This window comes from Brassica oleracea, chromosome C9 (genome assembly GCF_000695525.1).
Source record: "Brassica oleracea var. oleracea cultivar TO1000 chromosome C9, BOL, whole genome shotgun sequence".
NCBI lineage: Eukaryota > Viridiplantae > Streptophyta > Magnoliopsida > Brassicales > Brassicaceae > Brassica > Brassica oleracea.
The window spans coordinates 41,520,396-41,543,494 of record NC_027756.1 but is presented as its reverse complement, the minus strand read 5'-3'; the positions used below and the strand labels follow the sequence as shown (position 1 = coordinate 41,543,494).

The window sequence follows — 23,099 nt, the reverse complement described above, 5'->3', positions numbered from 1 at the left end:
AAACTTTTTGTGTATTATTAATATTACATACTAGTTTTGTAGCAAAAGAAAAATAATGTAATATTGTCTAGTGGCAAGAAAATTTTATATAAATATAAATTGAGTGGTATTTCTTGTAAATGTTACATATGAGTAAGATTATTTATAATTAATTCTCATGTTTTAATAAGGTAGATAACATACTTTGATAACTAAATTAATTAATATATTGTATATGATAACTATCTAAATTTCTGATATATAATTAAATTTATTATTTAAATTTAATTAAAATCTGGTAAAAAACGATAAAATTGTACTTATCAAATTAAAATTATAAATACGATAAATTTGATTATTTAAGTTATTTAAGGCATATTAACAAAAAATAGAATTATAGGGACTAAACTACAAAAAAAAATAAAAATAATAGTCCAAATAATCATATAACCGGCTATAGACATGTTTTAGCTATTTATTATGAGTTTAGGTATGCAATTCAAATTCTTATTTAGTTGAGGAGTGTTTTGGTACGTTAATATTGTTTGGATATGTATTTTCCCTGGTTTTATAGTGCGGGTATGGATAAGCCGTTTTCCCATTAAGTAAGTGGATGTATGCTATCAAGCAGTAAAGAAAGAGCGAATGTATGATATAGTTTATTCAAGGTTTGATGTCAGAGGTAAACTATTCAAGGTTTGATGCTAGGTACATGGTAGTCTAATATTATTCTTTATGGTGAAAACCATTTCCAATCTAATTGATATTCATCAATCCAAAACCAAATCGAAATTTTATAATAATCTAAACCATAAGAAAAGTTTGCATATCAAGCTTCTTTGGTGTAATTAAACCTGATAATTCATAACTCATTAAAAATTATATTGTTTTAAAATATTTACGAAAATGCATACACCTTAAATAGTTAAAATCGATCATTAGTTTAATTGTGAGTCCTTGTTCTTCTAAAAATGAGATGAACTAATCCAAACTATAAAAACTGGTTCTAGTTCCGGTTCGGATCATTTTTTTTTTTTGTCGTCTACCCACCTAGGCTAGATCAAGTGGAGAACAAACGAGCTGATCCTCCGAAGAGCATCTCCATCTGCCCGGGTCTGATCTATTAGGGAGAAAATATAACCTCTGGTTTTTACATCTTTTGCTAACCTGTCTGCCCGGCCATTCCGATTCTGAGGAATATGAGACAGTCTCACATCATCGAAGTCATCTTGTAACCTCTGGAACACCTCGATCTCTGTCGCGAATGCTGGCCAGTCCATCGGGTTTGTAGTCATATCCACTAAGTCCGAGCAGTCCGTCTCAAACCGTATCGAAGTGATCCTTATGTCTCTCATACATGAGGCTGCCCAAAGTAACCCTTCCATCTCAGCATGCAAAGCTGAGAGGCTCCTGTTACACGCCCGTAATCCGAAGTATTCTAAGCCCATTTGATCCTTAAGACTCCACCCTAAACCACTGACACTGCCATTATTGATACATGATGCATCAATTTGACAAGTAGGGATTTGGGGTATCCAAGGGGGCACTGTCTCAATCTCTGTAGTAGGGGGATCATCATGATCCTCATTTGCGTCCTCTTTTTCGTTAGCCTTCCTCCAACATTCTGCCTCAAGAGACGCATGTTGGAGAGTGTCAATGGGGGATACGTCTTTCCCATTGGAGAGTGTCAATGGGGGATACGTCTTTCCCATGAAAGAGTTTGTCGTTCATCGCCTTCCAAATGTACCAACAGATCCATGGGAAGGTAATGAATTGTGGTCTCAGAGGAGCCACCTCTTTTCTCTTCCAAAACAGGAAGTTCATGTTTTGATATATAGATGTACTCGGGAAGTAAACCGGAAGGGACAGATAGTCTGATAAAGTCCAAACCTGAAGAGATGGTGGGCATTCAAAAAGAAGATGATTAATCGACTCCACTGGGCCAACACATCTAGGACAACTCCTATCAGTGCCCAGGTGTCTATACATGAGCCTCTCTGCCGTCGCCACACAGCCCGAGATAGCCTGCCACAAGAAATGTTTCATCTTACTCGGGGCCTTTATCTCCCACACATGGCTCTGTAGGCTCGTGAAACTTGGTTCTACAGCCCATTTCTGTGAAAGACTCAACTTGGTCGATCTAAGTAGGTCATAGCCGGTTTTAAGTGAATAAACTCCTGATTTTATATGGTTCCAAAAATATCCATCCCGAGCACGAGAACGAGAAGGTTTCATCCCAAGTATCAAAGGGATATCATCTTGGTTAAAGAAATCTCTTAGAAGTTGTATATCCCACTCCTTGGTATCCAGGCTACCCCAACTCTTTGTTCAGTACTTCATTAGGAATGGTTCTGGTTCGGATCTATTTACCGAATATCTATTTTGTGAACCGAACCAACAAATTGAATGTCTATAGCTTTTTTTTTTTTGGGATCAAACTGAATGTCTATAGCTAACTATTAATATCTAACCACTAACATGACAAAGAAGAAATAGGTCAAAAAGAAGGCTGGAAATGCATGGAAGCTGGAGAAAGGAAGGCTGAAAATAAGGAGTAGGTGTTGTTTGCAACTGCAACTGCAACTTCGACCCTCATTTTATGGCAAGAAGAGTGACTTTTGGTCAATAAAGTTCTTAGACTCTACATTTATATCTTTCTTATTATTTTCATGACTGCCATTTTCATGGATTGTCATTTTCTTACAACTATTGACAAAACAATTATTATCACCCAAGTACTATGTACATACCATTTACTGTGACATAACGCATAAAACAAAACAACAACAGTTTGATTCTATAATGTAAAAACATTTTAATTTTACAAAAATATATAAACCGAAATTAGAAAGCATAATTCTATTTCTATTGAGAAATGAAAACAAAAAGAAATCTCTTAAATAGTCATACGGGAATTTGTTCTTTTCTTTTGGGGTAAACTCCGTTGCGTTGATGAGTCAGCCAGTTTTAAAGACTTGAACAAGTTTCGTGAAAGATCCTCCTTGGCTCCTCGACCTCGTGGTTAAGTCCTGAGAGCAAGAAATATATATATATATATATATATATATATATATATATGTATTTTTTTTTTTTGACAAAAAAATTATATTTCGGAGGTGTATATGGGTATCATATCATATTATATGGTTTTCTTTATTGAACAATAAAATACAGTACAAGATTGGGTAACACAGAAACGTGTAAAGATGTTTACTAGAGTCTAGAAGTAGTTACATAGCGTTCCTCGTCTTCTACTTTTGCTTTATGTTCACGTAAAATCTTCCCATCTCTCCCTACTTACCTTCTTTTCTAATCTAACTTTCATGTGACCTCCATTACCATTGGGTTTAATGTTGATGTTACTTTAATATGGAAGTATAAAGTGATGAGAAATGATATTAAAACAATCCTTTATAAGAAGAGTTCACGAGTCTCTAAAATTCATTCAATTTGTTTTGGTAAAAAATTCATTCGAATTTAAAAGTTGAAACTAATGTCTAGAAGAATTATTGTGCGAGTTATTTTTCAACTAAATGACAATATATGAGATATGTAATCGCAACATGAGATTTCGTGTATAATTATAAAATAGACATAGATGGATGTGTTGAACACTTGAATCTAAATGTAAGTTCGTGTATAATTATAAAATAGACATAGAAAATCATATAGAATTTAGCGATTGATTCATGATATATAGTTATAGAGATGCGAATACGAATTAAAACAAACCCCACTCATCTTTTAAACTCGCAACCTCCTCCACTCTATTATTTAGTTGCAACCACAACACACTAAAAGACAAAGGCCCACAACCGTCACTGCATGTACTTACTTCCACACATCACCATTTCATCAAATATTCCAACCAAGATTATGCATGTAATCCATATATGACATATCAAATATAATATGAATTAACTTTTCACAATGATTTCTTTCGTTCTTCAATGGAATTTAAAGACGACAAATAGAAAGGCAATTGGTTGGAGAATAGGGTTAAAAACTTAAAACCTTGAATATTTTTTTCAGAATTTATATATATATTATATACTTGACAAAATATCCTGATTATGTGGGATTTGTGTATAAATAAAATAAAATGATATAATATAATATAATTTCTTTTATGTTCTCAATACATATTTCTTCTATTAAATCTCATGTTTTTATAGCATTTATATCTATTTTTTTTTTCGCTTTACACTCATATATAATCAACCCTCCAAAGAATAAAGAAAACGTGATCCCCTCAGTTGAAGTAAAGATAACGAGGGAAGAAGAAGGAGAAGAAGAAGGATCAATGACTACGAGTAGCAGTCTCTTCAAAGTCTTATCTTCTTACAACTCCAATGTCCTCTTAGCTGCTCTCCTCTTCCTCCTCTTAGTCGTCCTCTTCGTCTTGCTTCTCCAATTCTACGCCCGCTTTTTCTGGTCAAACTCCGACCAAGAATTCTTCGCCGCTCGACGCCGGCTGAGAAGAAGACGAATCCGGAGAAGAACAGTCACAACGACAAGGATCATACCTCCTGTTCCACTGGGAGGTATTGACGGTGAAGCTTCTGCTGCGGCTCCGACAAGCGATGACAAAGGTTTGGATTCTTCAGTCATTTCTTCGATTCCTCTGTTTGTTTACGAAGACGACGAAGAAGAAGAGGAAGAGGAGGAGGAGTGCGTGATATGTCTTGGTTTGTGGGAAGTGGGAGACTTTGGAAGAAAGTTGAGATTTTGCGGGCATGGGTTTCACGTTGAGTGTATAGACATGTGGTTGTCTTCTCATTCTACCTGTCCTCTCTGTCGATCCCCTGTTCTCGCCGTCTCCGATCAAGAAAATCTCAAGCCGGCCATTAACGGCGACGTTGATGGAATAGTTGAAGCAGAAGAAGAAGAAGAAACAGAGGTTAGGCTAGAGCTACAATTGTTTCCAACCGGAGAAGATGAGAACGTCGTCGCCGGTGATCGGAGACTATCACTGTCTCTTGCTGTGATGGAAGAAAACGCCAAAACAGGAGTTGATGACGGCGTCGGAGAAGGAGAGGTTAGAATTGAAGTGTTAGATGAGGGCGGAGGATCAAGAGGTGATCGGAGATCAACGTCTTCAGCATCGAGTTCGTTGATGAGGATGCTGAGTAGTAGAAGTAGATCGGAGGGTGACAAGGTGTTCCAGTCAGCGGCGACGCAAGATTCGTCTTCATAAAATTAAATAAAAAAATACATTATACTTATAAATCTTGTCAACAATTTTGAAAATGGAATATGAATAACTAAAAAAGCCACGTGCGGTAAAAAGAAGATGATGTAATTACAAAAGTGGTAATCTATTTCTGATTAAGCTTTGGTTGAAGCTAATGATTACGATCTCGACATGACTTTTGTCCATATTTCTGCGACTAAAAAGTAGAGCCGGTATCCGTTAAATTTGATTTGATTCGTTATTCGTTTCGATCCGATCCAAAAATTCTGGATATCCGTAAACTTTCGAAGCAAAACAAATACTAAAAATCAATATCCGTTAAAATCGAAACAAATCACAAATAATAAAATTTTGGAAAGCGGATATCCGATCCGATCCGGCAATATATAAATACATGTATATCTTGATTATATTTAAATTTTTCGCTGTATAAAATTATATAATTATTATTCTAACATATGATTTGATAAATTATATTATTACTTACATAAAAGTATTACATAAAAGGAAAATAACACATTTATGACAATTATAAATTTTTTCTTAAGTTTTGTGTTATTATAATTGTTAACTAAGCTCAAAATTTTTATAAAATATGTAGATTCACTACTTCTTTTAATTTTTTATCATATATATCATGCAAAAACAATTTTGTATCAAAATTTTAAAATTATTTGTATTAATCAAAACAAATGAGATATCCATAAGTATTCGTAAATATCTGCAAATATCTATTTATTTTTCGGATATCCGTTTTTTCGAATATCCGTATTTTTCCGAAATAAAGCAAATCGAAAAATTAGATATCCGTGACATACGAAGCAAATCACAAATACCTTCAAAAACCCGGATATCCGATCCGTGTCCAGACCTACTAAAAAGGCAAAATCTAAGTTCATGTATTTTAATGATCATATCATCATATGTAAAAATCTATATATAAACCTATAGCTGCGATGCGAAAATTGAAGAAATCTATAAGTATTTTTAAAAATTATATAAATTGAAAAGTGTAGAAAGCGACAATGAAATGTGATAGAGAATTTCGGTCATACATTACATTTGGCATCAAAGCATCTACTGCTGTGTTTACTTATTGCAAACTTTAAACTATGCTTTTGTATTCGCCATTCGCCATTATTCTTGGCCTCTGGCTTCCATATCATTTCATATTCAGCGGGACACACCATTCTCTGCAGTCTTATAAAAGACTAGTCATTTTCATATACATTACAATAACTACGAGTTAGAGAAAACGAGTGATGCATTAAGAAAAACGTTAACTTTGTAATGGCCACAAAGATATATAGCCTATGATAGATACTTTGGTGTTTAATCAAAGCATGACTTCAACATCAAAATATGCTGAGAGGTTGTTTTAAAACTCTACTTTTTGATTGGTTACTGTTAAGCTAGATGGAGTTCCAACCTAAAACCAATGGGTGATAAGTGGAGTGGCCCATCTATCTTATATATTACTAAAGATCCCTTCCAACTACCGATGTGGGACCTTTGTCCCTAATACGCCCTCTCGAGATGATGGCTCTTTAAGAGCCAATCTCGGAATGTTTGGGCAAGGATCGAGGGCCAACTTTGGGCCAGGTCGATGTGGATCGGGTTGGACTGCGTAGATCGGGCTCTGATACCATGTTAAGCTAGATGGGCTTCCAACCTAAAACCAATTGTTGAAAAGTGGAGTGGCCCATCTATCTTATATATTACTAAAGATCCTTTCCAACTACCGATGTGAGACATTTGTCCCTAATACTTACTCTATCAATTTTTTTTTTCGTATTTCTCAGACATAATCCTGAAACCTCTAACATTTTTCTTTCTTTTGAACAACAAGATAAAATTGATTAAACTGGATTTAGGTTACAGAAAGTGAATTGCTGATTAAATGGATTGGTAGACAATTCTTTGCAAGCCCATCAGCAAGTCCATTAAGGGCCCGTAGAATGAAACTGAAGCGACAAAACAGAAACGGAGAAGAAACTGAGAAAGCGAAATCATCGATATCGGCGAGAACTCCAAAGAGTTCCGTTGAATACGATCGAGCACTTGAGAGTCTGATTTTACACTGATATGACAGTAGTTAAAGGAGGCCACTTGGAGGAGAGCTTCTCGAATGGCTAGGGATTCAGCCATACAAGGCGAGGAGACAAAGTCTTGAGCGCATGATCCTCTGTGCAGTTCCTTCGACGCCAGCGAAGATCCAGGCCAACCCCGCCGATTGGATCCCTCCCTTCCATGAAGCATCCGTATTGCAGGAGATTTCCATCGAATTCTCAGTTAATGCATGGCATCGAGGTGAGTCCTTTTGTTTTGATTCCTGCGTAGTTGGTTGTGCAGCTTCCCATTCTTTGAGACTTACTAGAGCTTTTGAAAAGACTTCTGTTGCTGATTGAGATCGGTTTTCAAACAGGAGTTGATTTCTCAAGGTCCATAGTGTCCAGCAGATCCATGGGAAAGCATTACCCGTAAGTCCATACGGGGGTAGAGGAGATTGGTGCTTGGAGAATTGCAACTTCTCGAAGAAAGAGTTCTATGTGGAGGTGTCTAAGCTATGTTCCCACGGTCCAAGCTCCCAGACTTCCTTCGCGAAAGGGCAGTGGAAGAGGATATGAGCAATAGATTCCGAATCTCCGATGCGAGTACACATGGTATTTGAGAGCATTCCTCGAGTTTGTAGATTTTCTCCCGTTGGGAGAGCATTATTCCCAACTTTCCAGAGGAAGAGTTTTAGCTTTGGTGACAACGACGTGCTCCAAATGAGTTTGTTCCAAAGGTTTGATCCCCTTGCCCCAACATTGTCTGTCCAATGATTCTTTGCAGCTTGTATCGCATTGTACCCCGTTTTGACTGTGTAAGTCCCTGAATTTTGTAGCGGCCAGATGAAGGAGTCTCGTGCTCCAAGGATGCTTGGTCTCAGACTTAGGATGTGGCTTTTGAGTTCAGGTAACAGTTCTTCCACTTTTGCTATATTCCATTCTCTGGTTTCTATTGTGAGAAGATCTAACACCATGAGGTCTCTATCTTGCAGGGTTAGAGGGCCAAATGGTTTGAGATTTGCCTCTGGTTTTATCCAGGAGTCGTTCCACACAGATGTTGACTCCCCATCTCCAATAGCCTTTCCTAGATGGTTTAGTAATAGGTCTCTGCCCAGAAGGATCCCTCTCCAGCCATGGGAGATGTTGCTAGCGGCTTGAACCTTTAGGAAAGAGGTCTTATTGCAGTATTTTCCGAGGAGGATTCTAGCAAGAAGGGAGTCTGGTTTTGTTAGTATTCTCCAACCAATTTTGGCTAGCAGGGCTTGGTTGAAGCTTTGGATATCCCTGAAACCAAGACCTCCCATGCTTTTGGGTTGTGTTAGTTTATCCCAAGAGATCCAGCAGATCTTTTTAGAACTCACATTTATCCGATCCAATTATTCACAAAGAAAAAAGCTAAACTATTCACTCTCAGTGAAAAAGATAAGGTGTAGCGATAATAGTGATCACACAATGGGAAACCAAGAAGAGTCAAGAATGGTTAGAATCAGTGATGAGGTTGCTAAACTTTCCAACAAGGTGAATCTATTTTTTTTTAACTCCCACTTGATTAACTGTAGAATTTGTACATTACATATTGAAATAAAACTATTTATGCTCAGACCTTTGACCTAGGGATACATAATCAAATGAAGTGTTTGGGCCCAATGACTATTGTTCTATGCATTCAAATGGACCAAATAAAATAGTAACTAAATTTTGTTTTTACTTGGAGAATGGTAGAAGAAGCAAGAAGCAAAGAATGCAAGACACGGGAGTCTCTCTTGAGGAAGTTTCCTGGAAGGTCACTGAGCATAGTGATAGGAGCCAGACGACAAGGATTTTCAATGTAAAACGACGTAGCGCCAATCACGAACGTCACTTTCTACACCAAATCTTGATACAAAAATCCATCTACTAATTATCTTCAAGAATATTATATTTAAACTTTATCTTCTTCTGTGGTGACATTTTGATTAATAATATTCTCTCAAGGCTAATATCTATTCAGAGAGGAACAAGAAACTCCCATACATACACTCAAGGTTTCAAAGACCGCGAGGCACGAGCAAAAGGAGTTGAGAATACTTTGGAGATTACCTGTAATGGTAGCTTCCACGGTGGAGGCCTTGAGCCCTGAAGACGGAGAGCGAGTCCCCTTCACAAGAGACAAACACTACGCGATGCATGGTGAGATCTTGATGATGGTTCTTGTGGTAAGCTTCGCTGTTTTCCTCTTGTTCCTCGTCTTGCTTCCTTGTCTGAAGCGCCGTTACACTCACCACTCCGACGTGTCTGAAGAAGACGCTTCATGGAGCGGAAGAGTTAAGCCATCACCTGTTCCTGTTGTAGTAGTAAGCATACAATCGATTTCGAAATAACAAAAGCTTGTATTGAGCTTCTAGTAACAAAAATTTGTAGAAGCGCGCGTATGTTAGTAGTCACTATATCTCTTCACTACATTACAACATTGTACCCAACTGCAACAACAATATGATGTCTTTTCACTAACAAGTACATACACAAGATTATGGCAACTAAGGATGTAGTTTTTTTTTACTACATAGAGGTAATCAAGCTCGAGGACTCTGTATTAGAAGAGTAGAGTACCGACCAAGGCAGAGGTTAAGGGGATGGTGAGATTGTCATCTATGTCGGTGCTTATCGGGAGTGATTCTATAAGAGCCGATGCTATGGAGATGACTAAGAAGCGAAGAATCATATCCCACCCGGTACTCTCCATGTAGCCAAATGAAGAAAAGTAGTACATATACCCAACAGATGCTAAGAACCCTGCGATTGCCATCCCAATGCTACCAGCTAATGATTTGTTTCTGTTGTAAGGAAGCTTCTCTGTTCCAAGACGCCTCCCAACAATGTCAGCCATACCTTTTTAACATGATGTGAGCGAATCAGAACAAAAGTTGCTAATGTTAATGAATCAGAACCAAAGGTAAGTGTAGGTACCATCTCCTGCGCAGAGGTTGCATATCACAGCGATAGAGATGGGGGATGTTTTCCAGTAGAAGAAACAGGCGGATGTGATTGAGAGTGCATAATAAAGCGGTCCCTTAAGTAGTTCCCTGATGAAGAAGAAAGCAACTACAGACACTTTGTGAAGTGACAACGAGTGATGATATTACACACAGGAACCAAGATGACTAAGAGAAAGACTAATACTCTAAGCATGTGAGAGGTATTTTTGAGCAATTGAGCTATATACCTGCGATCACCGTGTCTGCTCATAGACTTGATAGTACCTTCGTCTTGGTAGACTCCGAGGCCCAGGAGAAGCATCCTTACTATATTGAGTCCAGGTACAAGAGAAGCCAGAAGCGCTCCTTGGCGTCCAGAACTGAAACAATTGGTATTGAAGTTACATAGTGCCAAGATGGTTAGTCAAAATAGATCCTTTAAAATCCATAATAATAATAATAATACCTGAAGAGTGGCCAACAAAGCATAAAAACAAGACCAATATTGATGTGCACAAGCTTCCTGATAAGTTTCTGAAACACAAGGGCAAGCTAAAACAATTAATTACACACTCAAGTGAGCCATGAAAATTCTGGTAGTCCTCACTCGATCAGAGAAACTATGGCTCTTACATAATTAATGGTGTTTTTTTTTTATCACAATGAGGTCAGAGAAACTATAGCTCCACATGTTTATCAACGAAATAATCCCTTAAAAGTGTAAGCAAACAACAGTTAAACCTAAGAAAATTCATGAATGTGTTTAAATTTTCAAGTTAAGATGATGATATAGTCTCATGATTATACGCACGGGTTTCAAAAAAATATCAAACCTCAATTTGGTTTCTGAGCAGCAGAGAACATTTTTTCACACTGAGTTACCAGATTTGGGGTTAGTTTCCTTTTCTCTTTCAGTGCAAGTTGAGCAATGTTATTCTACCCAAATGCGTCTCTCGCTTTCACATTATAGTTTTTTTTCTGGCCATTAAATGCCATTACTCGATAAAGCACCAAAGACAGCTACTCACTCAGGCTTTCATGTGAAATTGTATTATTGTTCGGTACCTGATCAAAGAAGCCGCGCTTGCCAATCTCACCCCAGAAACCGAGGCAAGAGACCGCCACGACGCTGGTGATCCCGGAGGCGCAGACATCCGATAGTACCGAATTGTCCGGAAACATGACGGCGAGTGAAGGCGTTAGACTCCTATGAGAAGGAGGCCTGCGGAGCGTGAAGGTTGCTGCTGATCTAAGGGCAGTTGTAGTCGCGATTCGAAGAGTTAGGAATCGTGGAATCGGAGAGAAGAAGCAAGAAGAAGAGTCCACAAGGACAAGGGAGGAGATGCTCTTGGTAGCCACCATTTTCTCTGCTAAAACAATTTTTTTTTTAATAATTGCTTTAAATTTTTTATTTTATTTTTTGACATCATATTGGTACTGTTACTTTGCTACTTGTTGCTTGGATATTTTCTTTCTTCCATATGTTCTTTCAATGTGTTATTTTTTGGGAAATTTGGGAAAAGGAACTAAATAACTATATTTTTGTCTCCTTTAAAATTAAAACCAAAATCTTTGTGTATAAACAATAATGAAAATCCAGTTTGGTCCTTTCAAATTAATAACTAAATACAATTATTAAGAAAAGTAATATAATTTACATTTTAATTTTACTTTTGTTATCTAAGAAGTAAAATAATAAGAAGTTAAAAATCAGAAATAAAAAATCAGAATCTATCGACTCCGACTCTTCTTTCCCTCCATCGAAGAGCGATTAGGTTTCGCCGTCGACACCTTCTTTCTCCGACATGTCTTAGTTTGTTGGAGACCTTTAACTCATCGTCACATCTCTCCTTCATCCTCCTTCTTTCGTATCTCCTCTTTAAACACCACCAATTAGAATAACTTTGTAATCTCCGCCGGCTACAATTGGAGTTGTTCAAGCTCGGACAAGCTTCTTGTCGCCGGTTGATAAAGGACGATTAGCATCACATTGTTCTTCGTTTGCTCTTAATTCATCTTGGTTCCCAAAACTTGGAGTTTAGGGTTTTGAAATCCCCTTTAGATTTTTTTTTTTTTGTTCATAATTTGTTTATTTGCATGTACTAGGAAGATATTTGAATTGTTAAAATACAAATCGATTCATGTTTATGGTTTCAATTTTTTTTGGAAGACTATCTAGTTTAAAGGTTTAATCTTTAAACATGAACTTGATTTCTCTCTGATGGGTTTAACACAGTATTTGTCTTGGGTGTTGTTGTAGATTGATAAGCTTAAAGCTGGAGTACTAGTTGGGACTGGTATGGGTCATAGGAGAATAACTCCATTCTTATTCCTTATCCTATTACAAGCTGGAGTTCTGGTATGTTTCAGAAACTCTTACTCTCTCATTGAAACTATAAAATTGTGCACGTTTTGTTATGTGTGTTTGATTCATTGTTGTTTTTAGCGGAAGACTCTTATTCTAGTTGAAACTTGTAGTTGATTAGACCGGGAAATGTCCTTGCATTTGAATTGTACTACTTTTACAAAGTTGGTTTAATTCACCATGTGCTTGGCTTATACATATTGCATGTTGTTTCATCAAGTCTATTAGTTTTGTTAATTTATTCTATTCTCTAATAGGTGATGGAAAGCTTGGAACATTGTGATGAAACACGATGTTCGAATTGTAGGAGAACTTTCCCTATGGTGAACAAGCAGTGGAGAAAGTATAGGCTCTTGATTTTTTTGTCCTTTTGATTGGATCTTATTTGTGTATCTTCTGTAAGCAGATCAAAAGAAAATGTAACATTTGAAGTGAAGTAATTTTTGCTGATCCATCATTAAAAAACTACTCTTCGGTTATGAATCTTCTATGTTTTGTACATCTCTGCTTCCCTCTCTTGTCCAACATTTCTTAGCCTCGTTCTTGCATATCTCCACACCATTATATGTTCACTTGACACAAAAATGCTCCACATCGACTTAACAGCTAAAAATGACTTGAAAACCATGAACATAAAGTACATGAAATCATTGCCAAAAACTCTCACCGACCGTATTGTAGACCACACTCTAAGAGGCTGTATCATGCTTCATACTTGTTTTTATTTGTGGATAACTAATATGCTCTTTATATAGTCTTTGATCCTTGTTGTTATAAATGAAATTTTATAAGTGAAAGAGATTCTCGTTAAGCATCAAAACGCTTATGTACACAGCTACATGGCCAAAGGAAGTTAGGTCTTTCTTAGAATCGAACTTAGGACATGGACACTAAAACTCCCCTTTGTTCCCACTAGACCATGACACTATGTTATTTTTCTAAAAGTTGTTCCTAATATATCAAGGAAGAAGACGGTTTTGGTCAGTTTTTTTAACTTTTTTCATAAATTATAAAAGGAAAGCAATAAATAATTAAAAGATTACCAAAATATTTTCTAACCATTTTTAGCTAGATTTTTGGATAATTGTTACAAATCTAGTAGAACTCTTGTTCTACCATAGTTAGGAAGTAGCTGAAACCGTAGATATTGTATACTACATAAGAAGATGAAAGGTCCTATGGAAGAATTGATGTTCTAGAAATGTAGATATATGTTTGTTAATTAGGCCTTATGTTCTTCTCGACTTACAGAACATTGAAGGAATGGAAGATTGGTTATTCTGGTTTAGTAGATAGAAATATATTTGGTATATTTTATATTCTGCTTTAGTAGTTCGACATGTTTTCGGTGTATTGTGTATTCTATCTTAGGTAGATCATTGTGTTTTAGGTAGACTGCATATTCTAACTCGTCGTAGATGATAGATTTGATATACTAACATCTTTAGTTCATTTTTGAACTTACTATTCTAAATATTTTTTTAATCCAAAAATATTTTTCATATACACACATGCTTGACTATTTCGTGTTTTATATTTTTCTTATTTTTTTTGTATTGTAAATATATTGGTATGAATTTTTATTTACAAAAAGAGTAATGAAAATCTAAAAGTGACAAAATTTGATTTTATACTAAGGGGACAATAGTTTAGTTTACTTGTTATTTTTTCCCAAAATTCCCATTTTTTATGGGAAGAAAACAAAATGGTAATTCAGTGAACCTGAGATATCTTCTTCGTTCTTCTGGTAATGGATGAATCTGTTCAGTTTGAATAAAATCTCATCTTCCTTCGTAAAATCCTAATCTTTCCATAAAGGTCCCGATTTCTTTTGTAAACCAGCCAGCTTTCCTTAAGCCCATGTGTTAGTGGGCTTTGTTTTATTAGACCATTATGATTACGGTCCGGCTTAAAGTAACAAATCGCGTGAGAATGTCTGTACGGAAAAAGAACATCAGTCTTTTTGCTTCATCGAGTTTATACCTGCTTGTCTGACTGACCACCACAAAATGTGTTACAATGAGCCTATTTTGGGCTTAATATTTGCTAAATAAGTCAGCCTGTTTAGTAGAAAGAGTCAGAAAAATCAAACCTTCATGAATCTTTTTCATTCAAATCATTTTTCAGGATCTTTTTTGGGTGCAAATGTTCAAGAAAAAAAAATCAGAATTAATAATTCAGCTATGACACGATTCGTTATCATCCTTTCAAATACGCATATATTTTGAAAAAGCATAGAAAAGTGATTCAGATTCCCCTCACATGGGTTGCCGAGACACATGACCACACAACTCTTCTTGCCTTGCCTTGTTCATTATTCATTTTTACAACTATTCTAAGAAAACTATATATTATTTTTATCTAAATATATTATATGTGTGTGGCTGATACCAGTTTTTATTAATATTTCTCAAATAATGCCAAACTAATCCTCAATTATTAAGCTGTTGACAAGAAAAAAATCCTTCAATTATTTTGCTATTCATGTATTATCTTTTGAAAGTACACTTGCATGTGTTTTCCAGGTGTGCGAGCAAATAGCATCAGAATTGGTTTTGTAGTTTTTCCTACTTTATTTTAGTTATAATGTTTTATAATTGGTTGATGGGATTTGTTGGTCCAAATCCATGTTAGAGACTAAAAGTGTAACAAAGCTAAAACTATAAAACTTCAGAAAGTATTTATGAAATAGTAATTTTATTTTCTAAACACAAACAAACACACTCAGTTTACTGAGTAAAACCCATATTAACAAATGATTAGCAGCACTGATCAAGTAAGGATATATTTAAAAAAAAAATTAATTTACTTTTTCTAGATCGTGTTATGTGTGGGTTAAGTACATCATCAAGAGACCAAGACCACTTTATTTGCTTGCCATTTAAACCACAAGTAATCTAACCTAACCAATCGTCTCGTTGATTATTCAAACTGGGTTGAACTGATATTATACGAATATAGAAGATAACCGATAAGGACCACATAACTAGCTAACCAACCAAATTTGGCATCAAATGAATGAACCCTGGCGTTGAATTTTCAAGAGATGCTTATTTTGTTCTTTAATCAATAACTAAAACAAACCAACCATCTTATTACAATCTCCTTAAACTATAGTGTTTAATTATTATTTTTGCAAATATAAAAGGTAAGTGGTCTGGTTCGTAGCGCACCCATTAGGAACCACTACCAAACTAGTCAGTGAAGTTCGCAACCTGTTCTGCCTTTTTTTAAAGAATCGATGCTATTTCTCTTTTTCTCTCCATTAAAGTTTTGACCTTTTTGTTTTTAAACGAATCACACTCCTCATCGTGTACAGAGCCTCCCTCTCTCCACTTCCACTTACTTCTTTGTAAGCCTCTCTTCTTTTCTCTCCAATCTCTCTTCCGATTTCAAGAATGCGGAATCTAAAGCTATTCGAGAGGTTCAAGAGCACTCAAATCCACGCCTTCACTTCATCACAAGACTCTCCTTCCACAAGCACCAATGGCAGCAGCAGCAGCAGCAGCCCTCGGATGAACTTCCTACGCCACCCCAAATCAACCTCCAAATCCTTCTCTCGCTCGCTTCTCCCTCACGGCTTCCCCACCACAGACCTCCTCGAGCCTCCTCTGGACTCTAACCTCAAACCCATCGACTTGGTCGAGTCCTTATCGAATCTCTACAGAAGAATCGAGTCGAGCTCCGAGTCCGAGACCTCGATGCTCTACCTCGAGCAGTACACTGTCCTCCGCAGCCTCGGCGACGCCAAGCTCCTGCGCAGGTGTTTGCTCAACGCCAGGAGGCACGCCGTTGATGTCCCTTGTAAGGTTGTTTTATCCGCTTGGTTGAGATTCGAGAGGAGAGAGCACGAGCTTGTGGGAGTTGAGTCTATGGATTGTAATGGGTTTGCTATTGAATGTCCCAAGAGTAGTTTGAGTCGTGGTTGTGATTTGAATCTAGTCAACGAGCATTGTAAATGTTGTGAGGAAGAGGAGATTAAAGTCTCTAGAGCAGATGAGTTTTCTGGTCTAGACGAGGAGAGTGATTTCACCTTCTGTGTGGGTTTAGAGAAGGCTAAGTGTGTTAGGTCACGAATAGCATCCCTTTCACGGCCCTTTGAGGCTATGCTGTACGGTTCTTTCGTGGAGTCAAGAGCTTCTGAGATCGATTTCTCGGAGAACGGCATCTCAGTTGAGGCAATGGTGGCGTTGAACATATACAGTAGACTCAAAAGAGTTGATCTGTTCCGTGTCGAAACGGTCTTTGAGCTTCTTGGACTAGCCACCAAGTTCTGCTGCGACGACCTCAAGTCTGCTTGCGAGTCTCGTTTGGCTTCATCTATCACTGACCTTGACAAAGCGTTAACCTTTGTAGACTACGCGCTGGAGGAGCGCGCGGAGCTGCTCTTATCAGCTTGCTTGCAGGTGTTTCTGAGAGAGCTTCCTCAGTCTCTCCACAGCTCCAAAGTGATGAGACTCTTCTGCAGCTCCGAGGCGAAAGAAGGGTTAAGTTTCCTCGGTTCGGAGTGTTTGTTCACGCTGTACTACTTCCTCAGTCAAGTAGGGATGGAAGAGAGGCTCCCCACGGAGGCTATGCTGGTGTTGCTGGAGAGAACTCGTGAGTTTGCTCGCGCGAACTGGCAGAAGGCTGTGGCCTTGCATCAGATGGGGTGTGTTCTGTTCGAGAGGAAGGATTACAAAGCAGCTCAGTTTCATTTCAGATTAGCTTCAAGCTTAGGGCATGTCTACTCGTTAGCTGGGGTAGCAAGAACTGAGTATAAACAAGGGAAGAGTCACTCAGCGTTCAAGCTCATGAACTACCTCATCTCTAAGCACAAGCCGCGTGGATGGATGTACCAGGAGAGGTCTCTCTACAACGTCGGAGACGATGAGAAGCTTAAAGATCTAGCAACCGCCACTGAGCTTGACCCTACGCTGACGTTTCCTTACAAGTATAGGGCTGTGATGAAGTTCGAACGGAAGCAGGTTAAAGAAGCGTTCGAGGAGGTTGATAGATTGATTCAGTTCAAGCTTACTCCAGACTGTCTCGAGCTGAGGGCTTGGCTGTTTTTAGCCGTTGGTGACAAAGAGAGTTGTTTGAGAGATATAAGAGCGGTGCTGACTTTGGAGCCCAAGTATGTTGTGTTTGGTGGGAGGATGAGAGGTGATTTGGTGGAGGCTTTGACCGCGCAGTGTAGTGAAGTAGATTGTTGGGTGAAGCTTTACGATAGATGGTCAGCTGTGGATGATGTTGGTTCGTTGGGTGTTGTTCATCAGATGCTTCAGAATGATCCCAGCAAGAACTTTCTGAGGTTTAGACAATCTCTTCTTCTCTTAAGGTAAGAAGATTCTTTCTTTCCTTTTTTTTTGTTTCTCAGACAAGCTGTGCTTAGGCTTGGGCGTTCGCGCTGTTGGATTCGGTCCGGTTGATTAGGATTTTTTGGTACTATGTTCATGAATCTCATTCGGATTTTACTAGTTTTTAGATCGGGTTTGGTTCTTTCCGGATTCGGTTTGGATCAGATTATAACCAACGTCTGAAATCGGCCAAAAATATTTTTTTAAAACTTAAAAATTAACAAAAATACTCAAAATATATAAATTATTCAAAAATCTAACTATTAAAAAATACCTAAACTAACTAAAAATATTCAAAATAACAAATAAAAACTATAAAAAACTTTAAAATATCTAAATTACCTTAATGTATATAAAACGTTAGTATATTTAACTATTTTCGGATCAGATTTTGATTTGGTTCGGGTTGTACCCGAAACCGGAAGTAAGTTCGGTTAGGATATTTTTGTATAACAGTTCAGATGGGGTTTCGGTTCGGGTTAAGTTCGAAGTTTCGATTTGGGTAAAAACGCCCAGGCCTAACTGTGATTATGAGCTTTTCAGGTGTTGAGAAAAACTGCTTTGTGTTGTGATCTTTGACAGATTGAATTGTCAAGGAGCTGCGATGAGGTGCTTGAGAATGGCATGGAACTTGGCTGCTTCTGAGGCGGAGAGGTTGGTGTACGAAGGTTGGCTTTTATACGACATGAGCTATGTAGACGAAGCTCTTGCTAAAGCGGAGAAGGCAATCTCCATTCAACGCTCCTTTGAAGCATTTTTCCTCAAAGCATATGTTCTAGCTGAGAAGAATCTCGACCCGGACGAGAGCTCTTGTGTGGCTCAGGTTCTAGAGGAAGCCCTCAAGTGTCCTTCGGATGGGCTACGCAAAGGACAGGTTATTAGCATTTCAATTATTTTAATTTCTCTTAATATTGTTTTCTCATTGTTCTTTTTTGTTATGCTTTTTTCCAGGCGCTGAACAATCTTGGGAGCATCTACATCGATTGTTCGATGCTAGATCAAGCTGAAACTGCATACAAGAACGCTCTAGAGATCAAACACATTCGTGCTCATCAAGGCCTAGCAAGAGTTTACTTCCTGAAGAATCAACGTAAAGAAGCGTGCGAGGAGATGACAAAGCTGATCAACAAGGCGTTTAGCAAAGCAGCAGCTTACGAGAAACGGTCTGAGTACTGCGAACGTGAAAAAGCCAAAGAAGATCTCGACATGGCCACAACACTTGACCCTCTGCGAACCTATCCTTACAGATACCGAGCTGCTGGTAAACTAAACTCTTCCCTTTGCCTGTTTAACATCGTATACAATCTGTTGAATTCTAGAAGTTAAAAGAAGCGATTTGTCTGTGTTGCAGTCCTGATGGATGATCAGAGAGAGACAGAAGCAGTGGAAGAGCTGTCTAAGGCTATAGCTTTCAGACCGGAACTGCAAACGCTGCATCTCAGAGCAGCGTTCCACGAGGCTACGGGGAAGCTTTCATTGGCTGCGCAAGACTGCGAAGCTGCTCTCTGTTTGGACCCTAACCACACCGAGACGCTTCATCTATACAGCAGATCCAAGGATCAAGCTTCATCCATTGACAACACCATTGTTGGCTTAGATTAGTAGTTTCTAAGGTATTATCAACCACACCAAGATACTTTTACTCTTTTTTTCTCTACTTTATACGTTAAAATGCTGTAAAGTAGGCATGCTGGTTCGGATAGTTCGGTTTGACCAAAATCTAGCCGAATTGAACGGGAAGAAGTTTGGTTTGGGATTCGGGTAGTTCGGTTTTAAATTTTTTACCGAAACTAACTGAGGTTTTTGGATTTATTTATATTTTGGCTAAATATTTTGTTAAATTCGGTAAAATTCTGGTAACTTCGGTTTTCTCGGTTAATTCAGTTCAAAATTTTGGTTAATTTGGTTAGTTCAGTTTGAAATTTAGTTAACAAATTTTTTTTTTTGAAAAACCAACTAATCAATTACCAAACCGAACCAAAAATCAAAATTTTCTATAAACCTGCAGAACCGAACTCATTACCGAACTAACCGAAATTTTGGTTCTAAACTGCAGGCCTACTGTAAAGTAACTGCCATTATTGATCTTACCATACGTTTCTATGCATATGCAACTTTTCGTAGATATATATATATACAGTATTTAGTCTTTTAATGCAGATGAAAAATATTAGCATCTTTTCACAGTGACATTTGTGTATCTACAGGGGACACCTAAAGGGCAGGCTCCTTTGTCTTTAGTTTCCATCTGTGGTTATGATCTCCATCTCAGTCCACCACCGTGGAGATAGCCTAGGCAGTGCTGCATCAGCTTCTATTCCGGTGATCTCTCTCAACTTCACCGCAACCTTTCTCATTGTTGGCCTTTGAGCTGAGTATGGATTCATACACTGCCTAACCACTCCCAACAACCTCTCAGCAACATCCTCCTGAAACGTTTTCAGGGTCGGGTCTACAAGTTCTCTCGCCGGCTTGGGTTCAAGAAACAAAGGATCAGGGTCTGGGAGCCTCCCGCTGATGATTTCAAACAAAACGGCGCCAAAGTTTAAGACGTTGGTTTGTGGATCAAGCGTTGAGTGTTCTAAAAGGTTCTTGCTCGAGGAGGATTCTTTGGAGGGGGAGATGAAGTTGAGGACGGAGAAGTCTGAGACTTTGGCGGCGTTGTCTTCGGTTAAGTAGATACAAGAGGAGTCCAAGTTGGTGTGCAAGATGGGTGGGTTGAGATTGTGCATGTGCTCTAGACAGTAAGCTATTCCCATGAAGATTCTGAGTCTTGTAGGCCAGTCCAAGTGCTCCGTGTGTTGAGCTTCCATGAAAAAGATCAGTTCAACCGCTTACAGATCAGATTGTGTTAAGTTTAAAAAATAGAGTACTCACAGTGCAGATGCTCGGAGAGTGATCCATTAGGAGCGTATTCGAAAACAAGCATTCTGTGGAAGGGCTCGTTCTCATGGCAATACCCAATCACATTCAGAAAGTTCTTGTGATCTACTTTTGCTAACTTACGAATCTGCACAGACAGAGAAGAATCATTTTCTGTTGAAAACAAGCACATTACCAGGTTTTTGATACCTTTTGTAGCAGCTGTATTTCCATATCGGTAGACCAGTTTGCACGAGAACCAGCCGCAATGGAGACAACAGCGATTTCAGCACCAGTGGATAAAGTCCCTTTATAGATGGTACCGTCTGAGAAAGAGCCAATGATGTTACTGAAGTCTTCACATGCTGCTTGTAGCTCTGATAGCTGCTGCCTCGGAACATCTGCCACAGTGCAAAACTATAGCATCAGAGAAGAGAAGAAGGATAGAGAGTGAAGACTAAAGAGCGTGTGTTGCCTGTGATAAGAGGATTTTGAAGCTGGCCACTGCTGGTCCAAGGCTTGATTGGAATTTTTCGGGTGTGGATAAGAAAGAAGATGATTAATGCCACCGAGACTGTGAACACGCCAACGACTATGCCCACGATCATAGAAATATTAATAGTCTTTTTAGTCCTTGGAGGTGGAGACAGAAGTTGTGGAGGATCAGAAGGTGGGTTTGGGGTTTGTGCTGTCCTGACACTACTAGGAGGAGGGCTTGGGGTTCCATCTCCTCCTGGTGGTGTTTGAGTTTCTGGTGCTGGAGGTGGTTTTGTGGAGCCTTCAAATGCTTGATCAGGAGATGGAGGGGAGGCACCCACAGCAGGATCTTTGCCCGGAAGAGGTGGTGTCTCTGCCAGGCTGCGACGGTTCCAAGAAGCTTCGGATTGGATCAGTGAGTGATCTTGAGAAGGATCAAAGACTTCTGCAGGTTTTTCAGGAAATAAACTGTCATAATACAAAAGATTGTAGAGAGAGACAGAGATAAGAATGGAAGAAAGTTACCTTGAGTTTTGAGATTCAGAGGAAGAAAGGTGAGGAAGATGATGGAGAATGCTGTTCGGAGATTGAATCTCATAGGAGATTCCATAGCTTCTGTGCCCTTTCTTCCTGAAAGAAGAAGGAACAAGAGGAGCAGTTGAAGATTGAAGTCGTCTCTCAGGGACAAAGGAAGACTAATCAACGGTTGCTACTCTTTCAACCTTTTTTTTAATTTAAATAAATTGCTTATTACTCCAATCATGAAACTTGTTGACTTGTATGGTTATGTCCTTTACCTCTAATTGGTCTATTTCGTGAATGTATGTAGGTTTCCTTTTACTGGATCTAACAGTCTCTTCTTGTTAAATCTCGTTGTGGTGGCTAATCAAGTTGAGGGTTTTGTGGTATGACTTGTACTGCGGTATATTTTAAGTATGGATACTAGTGTGATCTTGACCCCTTTCTATCAGAGCCTTCTTTCTGGCTAAAATCCATAGTATGTAACTGGTATGCTCGTTATGTAGATCAGAGATAGAAGAAGCATGTTAGGAAGTAAACGTTAAGAGCCATAAGTATTACATATCGGCTGACGCAAAAAGACTCATATCCAATGCATATATTAGTTTCATGATCCGACATTCTATCCCGATAGAGATAAAACTCTAAACAAATATAATTTTGTTCTCATTGTTGCATTTTCTTTTTTTACTAAAATGCAAAACCATTCCCAACACTACCTCATGTAAGTTACTTTTTATATATATGTACGAATCCTCTTATCAATATCATAATTCGTTTAGCTCTTAATTATTTACGCTATTAAAATAGAATCATTGTAAAAATTTATTATACAAAAATCGACCATTTAATTATTAAGTTAAAGCTGACAAATTTTTTTTATTAACTTAACAAATTAACCTAAATATATTCATATACTAAGGTCGGCCCGCCCGTAGGGCGGGAAGTTATAATAAAAACTATTTTATTATGTCGAACAGTGTTTATCTTCTTGTTTAAAAACTAATTTTAAGTTAGCACTTAGAGCTTTGATCCAAAAATATTACTTATGATAAAAGATAATTCCATTTGTAGTAGTTTACAATGGTGTGGTGATTTTGTATTAGTCGCTTGATGATGTTGCAATTTATTTAAAATGAGAAAGTTATTATTAGAACTGTTGCAACACTTTTGAGAGTCAGATATTTAGTTACCATTAAGAATTCTATAATGTATGTGAGGAAATATTATTTATTGAAAAATGCAATGTGTGATATTTCTTGTGTAAACGAATAGTTTAAGTACTATTTGGAAACGTAAACGGACTGGCTAATAAAGATATAACTAAATATAAAAACTTGTTGAGTGGAGTTTATATGA

At 37.9% G+C, this 23,099-nt stretch overlaps 5 protein-coding genes and 1 long non-coding RNA gene across 7 annotated transcripts; 4 read left to right on the top strand and 2 right to left on the bottom strand.

Annotated features, from left to right (window-relative positions):
* The first annotated feature begins 1,689 nt into the window (after positions 1-1,689).
* LOC106315038 (RING-H2 finger protein ATL63) lies at positions 1,690-5,319 on the top strand. Its single transcript, XM_013752813.1, has 2 exons — positions 1,690-1,744; positions 4,155-5,319. Exons 1-2 carry the CDS (start codon positions 1,690-1,692, stop codon positions 5,174-5,176), a joined length of 1,077 nt encoding a protein of 358 aa, XP_013608267.1. The 3' UTR covers positions 5,177-5,319.
* A 3,657-nt stretch (positions 5,320-8,976) lies between these two features.
* On the top strand, positions 8,977-9,665 carry LOC106313209. Its single transcript, XM_013750965.1, has one exon. The coding sequence runs from the start codon at positions 9,309-9,311 to the stop codon at positions 9,582-9,584; it is 276 nt and encodes a 91-aa protein (XP_013606419.1). The 5' UTR covers positions 8,977-9,308; the 3' UTR covers positions 9,585-9,665.
* LOC106313208 (probable phytol kinase 2, chloroplastic) lies at positions 9,655-11,582 on the bottom strand. Its single transcript, XM_013750964.1, has 5 exons — positions 11,244-11,582; positions 10,645-10,712; positions 10,427-10,558; positions 10,171-10,286; positions 9,655-10,092 (listed from the first exon to the last, which is right to left on the bottom strand). The coding sequence occupies exons 1-5, from the start codon at positions 11,538-11,540 to the stop codon at positions 9,797-9,799; spliced, it is 909 nt and encodes a 302-aa protein (XP_013606418.1). The 5' UTR covers positions 11,541-11,582; the 3' UTR covers positions 9,655-9,796.
* Positions 11,583-11,896: 314 nt separating this feature from the next.
* LOC106316529 lies at positions 11,897-13,008 on the top strand. The gene is made up of 2 exons (XR_001264851.1): positions 11,897-12,537; positions 12,801-13,008. It is a non-coding gene; the product is annotated as an uncharacterized LOC106316529 (long non-coding RNA).
* A 2,736-nt stretch (positions 13,009-15,744) lies between these two features.
* LOC106318101 (ETO1-like protein 2) lies at positions 15,745-20,338 on the top strand. 2 transcript variants are annotated; one of them, XM_013755952.1, is made up of 6 exons: positions 15,745-17,863; positions 18,465-18,756; positions 18,834-19,143; positions 19,234-19,428; positions 19,486-19,495; positions 20,090-20,338. In XM_013755952.1, the coding sequence occupies exons 1-6, from the start codon at positions 15,942-15,944 to the stop codon at positions 20,121-20,123; spliced, it is 2,763 nt and encodes a 920-aa protein (XP_013611406.1). In that variant the 5' UTR covers positions 15,745-15,941; the 3' UTR covers positions 20,124-20,338. The 2 variants fall into 2 exon arrangements, with proteins under 2 accessions (XP_013611406.1, XP_013611405.1); XM_013755951.1 differs by having other exon boundaries at positions 19,234-19,495.
* Positions 20,095-22,121, bottom strand: LOC106318102 (probable inactive receptor-like protein kinase At3g56050). Its single transcript, XM_013755953.1, has 5 exons — positions 21,747-22,121; positions 21,220-21,666; positions 20,955-21,145; positions 20,760-20,892; positions 20,095-20,688 (listed from the first exon to the last, which is right to left on the bottom strand). Exons 1-5 carry the CDS (start codon positions 21,829-21,831, stop codon positions 20,120-20,122), a joined length of 1,425 nt encoding a protein of 474 aa, XP_013611407.1. The 5' UTR covers positions 21,832-22,121; the 3' UTR covers positions 20,095-20,119.
* Positions 22,122-23,099: the final 978 nt, after the last annotated feature.

Bases quoted from the DNA above. Each gene is read 5' to 3' on its own strand.
- LOC106315038 (XM_013752813.1), top strand. From the start codon at position 1,690: ATGAAAGAGTTTGTCGTTCATCGCCTTCCAAATGTACCAACAGATCCA. The intron at 1,745-4,154 runs GTAATGAATTGT...ATGTTTTTATAG, and splicing joins ACCAACAGATCCATGGGAAG to CATTTATATCTATTTTTTTT.
- LOC106313209 (XM_013750965.1), top strand. From the start codon at position 9,309: ATGGTAGCTTCCACGGTGGAGGCCTTGAGCCCTGAAGACGGAGAGCGA.
- LOC106313208 (XM_013750964.1), bottom strand. From the start codon at position 11,540: ATGGTGGCTACCAAGAGCATCTCCTCCCTTGTCCTTGTGGACTCTTCT. The intron at 10,559-10,644 runs GTATTATTATTA...CAATTGTTTCAG, and splicing joins CTTTGTTGGCCACTCTTCAG to TTCTGGACGCCAAGGAGCGC. The intron at 10,287-10,426 runs GTATATAGCTCA...CTTCTTCATCAG, and splicing joins AGCAGACACGGTGATCGCAG to GGAACTACTTAAGGGACCGC.
- LOC106318101 (XM_013755951.1), top strand. From the start codon at position 15,942: ATGCGGAATCTAAAGCTATTCGAGAGGTTCAAGAGCACTCAAATCCAC. The intron at 18,757-18,833 runs GTTATTAGCATT...GCTTTTTTCCAG, and splicing joins ATGGGCTACGCAAAGGACAG to GCGCTGAACAATCTTGGGAG. The intron at 19,144-19,233 runs GTAAACTAAACT...TCTGTGTTGCAG, and splicing joins TTACAGATACCGAGCTGCTG to TCCTGATGGATGATCAGAGA.
- LOC106318102 (XM_013755953.1), bottom strand. From the start codon at position 21,831: ATGGAATCTCCTATGAGATTCAATCTCCGAACAGCATTCTCCATCATC. The intron at 21,667-21,746 runs GTAACTTTCTTC...AAAAACCTGCAG, and splicing joins TCTGAATCTCAAAACTCAAG to AAGTCTTTGATCCTTCTCAA. The intron at 21,146-21,219 runs GCAACACACGCT...GCACTGTGGCAG, and splicing joins TCAAAATCCTCTTATCACAG to ATGTTCCGAGGCAGCAGCTA.